The 11,651-nt window shown below is 37.0% G+C and overlaps 1 protein-coding gene across 13 annotated transcripts in view; it reads right to left on the bottom strand.

Moving 5' to 3' along the window:
• Positions 1-11,651, bottom strand: part of LOC311287164 (endonuclease domain-containing 1 protein-like) — a 35,820-nt gene that overhangs the window by 21,610 nt on the left and 2,559 nt on the right. For 6 of the 13 annotated variants that reach the window (XM_084403824.1, XM_084403815.1, XM_084403817.1 and 3 more), the window contains one exon: positions 8,819-10,736. The exons of 2 other annotated variants lie outside the window; for them this stretch is intronic. In XM_084403824.1, the coding sequence (XP_084259950.1) occupies positions 10,137-10,736 (600 nt within the window). In that variant the 3' untranslated portion in view covers positions 8,819-10,136. Of the gene's footprint in view, positions 1-8,817; positions 10,737-11,651 lie in introns of those variants that run through there. 5 more of the 13 variants (XM_084403819.1, XM_084403814.1, XM_084403821.1 and 2 more) reach the window with 1 other exon arrangement.

Genomic DNA, 11,651 nt, shown 5'->3' with positions numbered 1-11,651 from the left:
CATTTATTTAAACAACAATGCCATTTGGGGGCCTCAAAACAAACAGAAAACCGTTTTGAAAGTGGCAGTTTTTGAAAACGATATCGTTATTGAATCCGTGTAAACTACAAAAATGTGAATTTGTGAAAACAGTGACGTCTTGCACAACTACTGGCTGGACAGCGATCTGGCCCGATGAGTATCATTTTGACAATGTTGTCGCCTGCACGTGAAAACACAAAGGAAAAACTTTTCTGTTTTTAGTACATCGTTGTCGTGTAGGCGGATTAGCTGTGGAGACGTGACGCTAACAGACAGCAGACAAACGGCTAGTAGTGACAGCAGCGGCAATCCACCTGTCACTCAAGTGGCCACGCCCTTAATTATACAGAAGTTTAAGGCATAATATAATTTAAATGGATGAGTTATGAAAAAATTCACCCCCTTCACAGTTGTCATGATGGGCAAAATTAGATATATAGACCAAAACCACTTTTTGCACCAGCCTGTAAACATTTTTCTGCTGTAAAGTTAGGCATTTTAACATGGGGGTCTATGGGATTGACTCTTTTGCAGCCGGTTCTCTAGTGACCAGTCGATGAATTGCAGTTTAAGTCTCTTCCGTGTTGGATTCAAGAGAGAGACCGGAAGGTTGCCGCTTGGTGTAGACATGGCCGCGGATCACTTACCAATCTTATTAAAGATAAAGATTGAATTAATTCTGATCCTTAATCTTGATTGGCTGAGCAATGTTCCAAAAGTGATTTTTCAGGGACTCTTTCTGCAGATAATAAATGATCATTACGCCAGTAGGTGGCGACAAGTGACTGTCTTAATAACACTTTATAATAAACTTTTTCTCCATCAACTCTCAATTTTTCTTTCATAACTCTTCTCCATCAACCTTGCTTCTCATTTGCACTTGCGACACAAACGAATCACCAGTGATGGGTGGAGAATAGCTGAACATGTTGATCTCCTGACCATTCTGTTGTCCATCAAGGTTGCTGTTGGAAATTACACTTCAAGTACTGCAATTTAATGCAGTTAATTAATGCACTACTTCCAATCAAATGAGTCATTTAGATGATTAGTAATTTGATTAAAAGGAAACAGAGTCTGATGTCTGGCTATGAATTTCTTTAATGTTCCCCAGATCAGAGTCACAGCATACAGTGTGTAATAACTTCTAAATAAAGAGAAATATCATCACCTTATTTATATATTTTTACCTTTTCTTTTTTTTAAATCCATTATTACAGTTTTTCTCAGTCGCTTTGGTGCATTTCTCACATCACTATTTACAGTTGCACAACAGTTAGTTCAACCTCCACAACATTTAGTCATTTGTGCACATCATAGTAGCAGTTTCTCATTCCTTCCAACAAATTGCAAATGCTTTTGGACATGCATCAACTGCTTTCATACAACTCTCTGCTGTTTTATAACATTATCATTTGCTTATGTCATGTCAGTCAAAATGAACTATACTTGTGAATGCTGAATAGTCATTCCATATAAAACTAATAGTCCTCATTTCATCGCTTGAGTCATTACATACAAAAATGTTGAACTAGTTGTCAAAATCTGTCAAGCAAATTTTGCACTTTTTTTTTGCACTTTTTTTTTTCTGAAAATGTCTCCTAAATTGAACAATTTCTCTCAGGTGAATCTCAGCTTTCACTGATAAGGAACGTCTGGATGTGCATGAATGATCAGTACTATATGTTGTATGTTCAGTTCCAATATGTACTGTAATATTGTTTACAGTTGTGCACAGCTCTACCCAAAGGGAGTTTATGTTTGTTGTAAATAAGGGTGTATTTTTTCTTTTGCACAATGCTGTGAACAAGTTAGAATTGCAAAGAGCATATGCAGTAAAAATGTGAAACATACATATTCAGTGTCTTGTACTCAGTTACCTCACTAAATACAGTAATGTGCAACTTTACTGTATTTTTCAAATGGCTGTGCAAATAGTATATAGTGCTGTCTTGAGCATTTTCAGGTAGTGTCACCAAGATCTGACTTTTTTGCATTGGAAAACATTTACAGAGTAAACTGTCATAATGAAAACATGACAAAGCCATTTGACTATCTTGTTCATAAACAATGGTGTCAGGACTTTTCATATTGATGACACTGACACTTTCATTGACATGAATACTTGCTTTTGAGGAATGAGCTATCCATTTTGAGCAAGTGACACGCTTTTGCAGGTTATCAACTAGGTTTTGCAGTTTGTACTAATTGTTTTGAGAACTGCATTAACTATTGTGCAAATGTAAATAGTGATGTGAGAAATGCACCAAAGTGACTGAGAAAAACTGTAACATGTTTATTCTTCATCATGTGTGGCGTTCTGATTCTGAACATATAGTAAAACAGGGCAACAGGTGTAAATTTGCTCTAGGACCCAGTAAAATGTTTATTTTGTTAGAGAAATAACATGTGCTTCATTTATTCAGTAATCTTTAAACCACCAGGTTTGACATATTGAGACCCTCTTGCGCTCTTCATGCCATCTTTATTTTGGCATTATTTTCTAGATGCTTAATTCATTAACAATAGTATATACTTTAAATAATAGATATCACCATGAAACTTCCTCAGTTCATTACTTACACAAGTTCATAAAAAAAAATGTTTTACAAGTTTTTGACATTTTTATGTTTAATTATGCAAATTAGGTATTATCTCATTAAATATGTGCAATTTTGCATATTTTTTCAGTAGATATATCTGAAAATATGATAAAGCCAGAAGCAAAATTATTTTTTCATTTTGATTACACACAAGATGAAAAAAGATGTTCAGAGGGATTTCAGGATATATGCTTTCATTAACTACGAAATCAAAATATACTGTCCATAGCCTTAAAATATCGATTTTCACCATTTTTTTTTTAATTAAAATGTCACATAAATCAGGCCAGGAATGATTTATTAACAAATCCCTCTGAACAGATCTTCAGAATACTGCTAAGTGTATAACTGGAAAGTTTGGTGTACATAGGTGCTACATAGGCTGAGATGTTTCTACTGGAGAATGACAAAAAAACGCAAAACAATTATTTTGAGAAAACGACAGTTAAAGATTTAATAGTTCTAAATGAGATTTCGTCGTTAGCTTTAAATCCCCCTTTGGACATTCACGATTGGTTACTGATAGAAAGGAAATGCCCATATTTGGTTTACATAGCGTTGTGCATGAGACTCAGAGCTTTACAACGATCCCGGACATGACAGACTTCAGTGAACAGACGGAGCTCGGCATGTCGCGTTGGAATACTAACTTCCTGGTAAATTCGGGAGAAACTTACTGCCGCAAGTAAACAAAATGTAATAAAATAAACATCGTAATGTATATTTTCAGCGTTTTCTTTATAGCAGCTTGAAAGAATACATATTGAAGGAGTAAACTCGGCCAAAATCTCAAAACTGACCACTGCATGAAAAATCTATGTTTTTGCCTGCCGTGTCTTGCCTTTAGTGTAGTAAAATGTGATCACAAAATAATACTTTTCACCTATTTTGGATATTTAATGAAGTCCTGGTTGTATTTTGGTAAGAATGTAATGCTACAACAATTTCATGGCAGATGAAATACTTCTCAAACCACCATGGTTTCCAGTGCTTCCAGTCCATATCTCCATATTAAAGATTTCTATCTGAAATGAACAGCTGGTCATACTTGTGCAGAAATATGAACCTCTATCCACAAATCCCAAAACTAAATGAAGCAGCAGAAAGTGAATTTAACCTCCAACGATGGGATTCATCAAGTTTGCTGGTGGCTGAATTACAACTTGCACCTGTTGTCCTGGTCACAAAGTATCTTATATTTCATTCGACCAGAAAAAAAACAAAAACAAACGGGGGGAAAAACATTAAACAAACAAGTAACTGAATATTTACAAATATTTTCAGTTGATTTGTTCTCACACTTAAAAATGTACAGTTAAATTCTATTATCCTCCTCTCACTGTACGCCTACTGAAGACCCAATGAATGGCTCGTAATGGATGTAGAGTCTTTATTCTGGATGTACCACAACATCACACTCTAGTGGTTGAGCGTACAAAACCAAACAAGAAAAATAACAAGAGTCTCAACTCATCTCTTAAAACAGTATTGATTATTAGAATTGAGGTTGTTTTGTACGCAGCTCTAGTCAACTCCTCATAGTTTGTTTAAAATGGAGTTTAGATATAACTACAACCACACAAAAGTCCACAGATGGTACATATCCACAGGTCCAGTCTAGACTCCCAGTAACTCCCGTAGTTTAGTGTCCAGTTGTTGCTGTCGTCCATTGGGCTGTTAGTCCACAACACAGAATAAAGTCCTGTTTTTATGACACACTAAACCTCCAGTATGCTCCCTCAGCTTGAGTCTGTTCATGTTTTACAGCATACTGGCATTAGTTCTTGCTCCGTGATGATGGTCCTGTGTTTGGCTGAGAGAAATATTGTGAGCCTCTCAGACTCGACACACTGAGCCAACAGTGAGACAAACACAAACTGTCATCCTCCCGTGACACAGACAGCAGTGGCAGAAAAATAAGACTTACAAGGCATGAATAGAAGAGAGCGTGTTAATCCCGCAGTGATTCTGAGCCATTCGTTCTTTAACCTGAACTTGAAATCATTTGCTCTATTTGCTGTGCTTGTCATAACCAAAAAGGTCAAGTGTGCACTGCAGTGCAGACAGATGTGTGATATGTAGAGATGTGGGTAAACACACCAAACTGATATTATGAGGTGCTTCTAGCCTCTTCCTTTAGCACAACATACAACTGTTTTGTATGTAAAATGGCCTAAAGCCAGGTAGGTTTTCATGAAGGAATGACAGGGGGCCACAGATCTGATTTTTGTGTTATGAAGATTGAAGCTTTCTCTTTCTGTGTGCCTCTCTGACCCTTTTTACACCTGATATTACGATGCGTTTTGGCCGATCGGATCACATTTGGATGACGCTAAATACAGGAGTAAACGACTTCAAGACTCAAGAGTTCAAGACTTTGATTCAGAATTTGATTTAGGGCGATAAATTGATATACATCTATACGCTCTGGTGCAATTCGCTTAAACGTCTGCAGGTTCTGCTTGAATGAGTGGCACAGGTCTTTATGACAAAATGGCAAAATTAAGACAGCTAGATAGGCAAACAGACAGACACACAGACAGATAGAGATAGGCAGACAGACAGACAGATAGATGGATGGATGGATAGACAGACAGACAGACAGATAGATGATAGACAGACAGACTGACAGATAGATAGAAAGACAGACAGACAGACAGACAGACAGATAGATGGATAGACAGACAGACAGATAGATGATAGATAGACAGACAGACAGATAGATGGATAGACAGACAGACAGACAGACAGACAGACAGACAGACAGATGGATAGACAGACATAGAATGACAGACAGATAGATGGACAGACAGACAGACAGACAGACAGACAGACAGACAGACAGACAGACAGACAGACAGACAGACAAACAGATAGCTAGATAGACAGATAGATGGACAGAAACACAGCCATACAGACAGACAGACAGATAGATAGATAGATAGATAGATAGATAGATAGATAGACAGACAGATAGATGGATAGACAGAGATGGATAGACAGACAGATGGATAGACAGACATAGAATGACAGACAGACAAACAGATAGCTAGATAGACAGATAGATGGACAGAAACACAGCCATACAGACAGACAGACATATAGATAGATAGATAGATAGATAGATAGATAGATAGATAGATAGATAGATAGATAGATAGATAGATAGATAGATAGATAGACAGACAGATAGATGGATAGACAGACAGACAGGCAGATAGATAGATGGATAGACAGACAGACAGACAGACAGACAGATGGACAGACAGACATAGAATGACAGACAGATAGCTAGATAGACAGATAGATGGACAGAAACACAGCCATACAGCCATACAGACAGACAGACAGACAGACAGACAGTTAGATAGATAGATAGATAGATAGATAGATAGATAGATAGATAGATAGATAGATAGATAGATAGATAGATAGATTTAAAACTTAGAAAAATTCAAAAATTCTGAAAACTAGAATTTAAAAACTAATAAAACTAGAAAATAAACCCACCCGGTCTTGGCAAAGTTGGTCCAGTAGGTCATGACCACAGCGCTAAGCATGACATCATTCTTGGAAAAGTTGCAAGGGAAGAGGTCAGTTGCTCCGATCATGGGCACGCCGAACACGTAGGGGAGAGCGGGGCACAAAGTAATGCTTTTTTACTTTCTCAGTTTGTGTAAATCTACTTATGGTTCAGAGTATTTATTTTTTCCCACATTAATTTACCACATGTCTAGTACAATTATGTGTTCTTGTTTTATTAATACAGTATATACTTTTTTCTTGACATACCATTTTTATGAGGTTAAGTGCTCACGGAATAGATAGGTTTTCAGCTGTCTTTTTAATGTTGTCAGCGATTCTGCATTCTGGATGAGGGTGGGGAGAGCATTCCACCAGCATGGAACTGTGAATGAGAATGTTCTGGAAAGTGATTTTGTGGCTCTCTGTGATGGAACCACGAGACGTCGCTCGTTGACTGATCGTAGGCGTCTGGTAGGGATGTAGACTCGTAGGAGTGAGTGAAAGTAGGAGGGAGCTGAGCCTGTGATAGATCTGTAAGCAAGTGTCAATGCCTTGAACTTGATGCGAGCAGCGAGAGGTAGCCAGTGCAGAGAGATGAACAGAGGAGTGACGTGGGCCCTCTTGGACTCATTGAAGACAAGACGAGCTACAGCATTCTGGATCATCTGTAGGGGTTTGGTTGCACATGCTGGAAGTCCGGCCAGAATAGCATTACAGTAGTCAAGCCTAGAAATGACCAGGGCCTGGACCAGGGCCTGGAGTAGTTTTGACTACGAACACAGGAAAACACAGCTATACAAAATAGTTCAAAACAAATAAATAATTAGTAATTTCTGAACATTGACTCTCAGTCTTTATTCATCTTTTTCTCACGGTTTCTCAATAAAATTAATAAAAGTATAGAATATAATAGCATATTTCTAATAGGGGCACATTGTAACGCAGTGTTACAACATGCCCCGCCTGCACAACTGGGATTTAAACCCTGCTAGTGTCTTCTGCTAGTTAGCGAAGCATTAAATAGCTATCTCAACTGTTAAATAACATCTTGGAGATTAAAATAATATCAGATTTGTCTTATTTTAAATAAACACAAAAAAATAGAGATGAAAAATTAACTTAAGTAAGAAATTTACTTTTGCTATGGTTTAATAAATGTCTATGATATATTCAAAAAAAAAAAAAAACCTTTAGGGTATCCATAGAGGTTATCCACAAAGTTGGAGATTGTGTAGTCGAAGGCTGCAGCTGAGATCCCCTCTTCACTCTCAGTGCCTCCATCATCCACAAACTTCAGACCCTCGCCTTGATTTACACCAATCAGAAGGTCGTAGTTCAAGAACTCCCCCTGGTGGAGAAAGGATTTTACCTCCAGATTGATACCTGATGGTTTCACTATATTAGCGAGAACACTGAACAGACTTTCATTGATTTTATATCAGGATAATGATATTTACTATGGCCTAACCCAAGCCCTACCCCTTCCCATCACAGAAACGTGCAAAACACCAGCTTTAAATAAAACATTATTTGGTTGATTTATATGCCTTTGTTTTAAACTAGTGAAGACCAGTACAATTTTCTCACTAATATCCATTAATACTAACACTTTATCTGTATTTGTCACAGCACTTAGCCTACATATTGTCGCCCTTATTGTTAGTGTAACTGCTTCTGTTCTCCACATTTGTAAGTCGCTTTGGATACAAAGTCGCTTTGTTATATATATTATATATATATAACCAAAGATACATTTTAATGGAATGATATAAGCAATGTGAATTCATATAACACACACTCTGCTCTACAGTGAGGCAGGATAAGAAGGGAAATGATCCAAAGAGTATGATCAAATCTGATATGTGACTTTATTCACTTCTCAGGTAGAGTCTGCTGTAAAGGTAACACAAATATGTTCTTAGAATGTTTTGCTAACATTCCCCTTAAGTTATGAAAATGTTATTTCTGAATGTTTTTTTTTTTTTTACATTCGAAACTTCCATTTTAATGTATTAAAGTTTTTTCTTGGTTTATGTGAACCTTAAAGGAACATTCCATTCTATCATTTTGAAAATGTTATTTCTGAAAGTTTTCTGAATGTTCAAAACATCAGTTTTTTAACGTATTAAAGGTGCAGTAAGTGATTTCTGAGAAACACTGTTGATACTGTATTGGAAATCACTAAAATAAACACACCCCTACCTAAAAAGATCACATCCCTATCTTGATAGCTCCGCCCCCAAATTCACAAACACATTATGCAACACAGGCACCTCCCCCTAATGAGTGTATACGCCCCTTACTGCTGATTGCTTGACAAGTGTGTTTTGGTGCTCAGTCCGATCCACTTTCAACAGCGTTTATCAAAATCGCTTACTGCACCTTCAAGAATGTTTTTTTCTTGGTTTATGTGAATGTTAGAGGAACATTATATTCTATCATATTGAGAATGTTATGAAAACGTTATTTCTGAATGTTTTCTGAACGTTCTCTTAATGTTATGAAAATGTTCATCAAGTAAAAATAGCATTGTAAGGACATCATATGAATCTGTTAGGGGTTAACAGTTCAGGACCCAAGGACCAGATGTTTTGAAAGAAGACCCGGAGTCAGAATTATAAAAAATGTAAGAAAAGTTTTACTGAAGATAGTTTGCAGTTTCATCAGCAGAAGTCAGCTTCAAGACTCACACAGGAGTTCGTAGGCCGGCCCGCTTACAGTTACAAAGATCACAGCAGTTATACCCTTCACCAAGGTCTAAGCTACGTCATTGGGTCAGGTTGAATGATTCTGATTGGCTAAGAAATAGATAAACATAGTAATTTTCCCACTCATATACAGATAGACAGAAGCATATCTCCATCGATTAGTCAGCTGACACTCGGACCCTGAAGTTAGGCACGTCGTGACCTTCCAGGTCGCAGATTTGGGTTGCTGGGCGCCAGCATGTCACGAACAACAACTCAGTCAATCTCCCATAATGCCAGTGGTTCCTTAACTTGTAACCAAGACGACTAACACACACACCGACACACAGCTTCCTCAAGGTTGGATTTGGCCAGGCTCTAACTATCGACAGGAGTCTCGTCTCAAAACATCAAGATAATGCGTTCTTTCTCAATGAGAGCTACACTTTAGTCTAAGTAAGGCTTTAACAAAGAAATGGTCCCTTAAACTATTGGCTCCAATGACCCCTATGTGTTTTAACACGTTGAAGACCTTTCTCAAACACAAAACATTTCCCTATTTCATTTCTGGAAGCCGGGCTAAATGAGCAAGCACTGTTACTGCATTCAGATATCAAATACAGTCATACAGACATTAAAGAATACATGAAAAGAACATTTCAGTGATCACACTGGTAACTTCTATAACAAAGTAAAATCTCCAGAGAAGTCATTCAACTAATATTGATTAATACCTTGATTATAATCACTCATTACTTATACATTGAAGCAGCAGTGGATTCCAATCCACCCCCTTCAAAGGTTTTCTCTCTACATTACGAGAACATTCATTAAGTACAAATTACGAACAAAGTATGAACGTTCTCAGAACGTTTTATGATAACATTATGAAAACATTCAGAACATAAAAATAAGAATGTTTTTTTCCATAAACATTATTTTAAAACTTTTTGTCCTCACATTTACATAACTTTTAAAGAACATTAGTGGAAATGATGGCAATGTTCTGGGTTTGTACTGGCTGACTAATTTTATTTTATTTAATTAAATGTATAACTATATGATAGTCCAAAATATAACAGCACATGGTAAGAGCACATATGTTTCAATTATTAAACCTTTATCTGTCTTTGCTCAGCTCTCATAGCAGAACTTCCCTGTAAGCCACAATTACTAGACATTTTTCTGTATACTTACTTTTTCTTTATTAGTTTATTTATCTAATTATCTTGCCTGGCCCTTGCATTTACTACATGCACAGATGCACACACAAATCCAGAGTTCACAAATTCGCTTTCATTCACTTCCCATTGGTGTGCGTATTTTCTGAGACGCAGTCCTTGAAAAAGATGCTCACGCTTTTGTCCATGTCAGTCTGACTTTTCAGAAAGGTCTCTAAAGCCTTTAAAGGCACTTCTGTAACACTGTGTCCCACTATCTCATTCAAAGCATGTGCTGCGTAAGTGGGAAACATGTACCGTACTTCATAGGGAGAGTTTCGATCAAAGCGGGGGCAGCAATAAGCCGACCACAAGTGCTTCGGGACAGCCATGCGTTCCTCACTTTCTCTTCGGATGGTCGCCCCCGATACAGTCACCCCGGTCACCACATAGGCCGTCCCACGGCAGAAGTTATTCAGGCGGCGCCGCACCATATCAATATATGTGGCCCATGGGCCCTCCAAAAAGTCTGTGATCTGAGGTACCACATTTGTGAGTGTATAGGTAGCTGCTTTGTCTTGGTTGTCGGCCTGGTGCTGGTCGGGGTTGAGTGAGCCTCGCACGAACTCCACTGCATCAACATAGTCTGCTAGCACTGCCTGGCTCTCCTCAAGCAGTTGATCCGTTTCACCACTAGAGGGCAAGACTCTCATGTTCCCGCTTTCATCCGCAGAAACCAGCTATGGAAGGCAAAAGAACAAGAAATCAGAAACCATATAGAAACTCATATTGAAAGAATATCAGAATATTTAAACAGTATAATTTGGTTTTATGTTATGAGCAGTGCTGAGTAGATTACGTACAAATTATAGTCGGTTACTGATTCCAAATTATTACATAACACTTTACTTTTAGATTATTTTTGACCTAACTCGTTTATCAAATTGATTTGAATAGGATAATCTTGTTCCGTATTGATATATAAATACAAAGAGAAAGAAAATATATTCCATTCTTTGTTATCAATAACACGAAGTACATTATTACGTCAGGGTTTTCCTGACAGGGGTTCATGAGTTTAATGAAAAGCTAGAAATGTATTAATCATACAATTTTTAAATTAAAGCAAAATATTTTAAAATAGAGACAAATCAAAATAAAACACTTACTAAAAATTATAGAAAAGATAAATATTTTATTTGTTTACCTGCATGTCATGTGACCATTAATCGACATCAGAGAACCATGAAATATATTATTGACCTTACTTATTAACTTAAAATTTCAGGGGGTGCTTCAAGTAAATATATTAGGTCAAAATGTAAATATGAAGTGACGTGAATTTGTGCATTTTAATGTGAATGTTTGAACATTCTTAAGAAGTCCGCAATAATCTAAGCCAGCTGAAAAACTTCCGTGAAATGCACTGCACTGACTGACAGCTTCTGTGATTATAAAGCGAGTGCGCGTTGCTCTCTTTAATTCATTTGCATTTTCATTTGAGACTTTGTAAGTAGCTTACTTCATACTTCACCTTGACAAAATATATTTATAAACCAAGGTATTTTATTATATTTAATATTTATTCAAAAGCAAAACGTGTGGAAAAAATATTACAGGAAATTGCAAAAAAAAAAAAAAAAAAAAGCCTCTCT

Source organism: Rutilus rutilus (assembly GCF_951802725.1).
Source record: "Rutilus rutilus genome assembly, chromosome: 3".
NCBI lineage: Eukaryota > Metazoa > Chordata > Actinopteri > Cypriniformes > Leuciscidae > Rutilus > Rutilus rutilus.
This window is presented reverse-complemented; position numbering and strand designations above follow the sequence as displayed.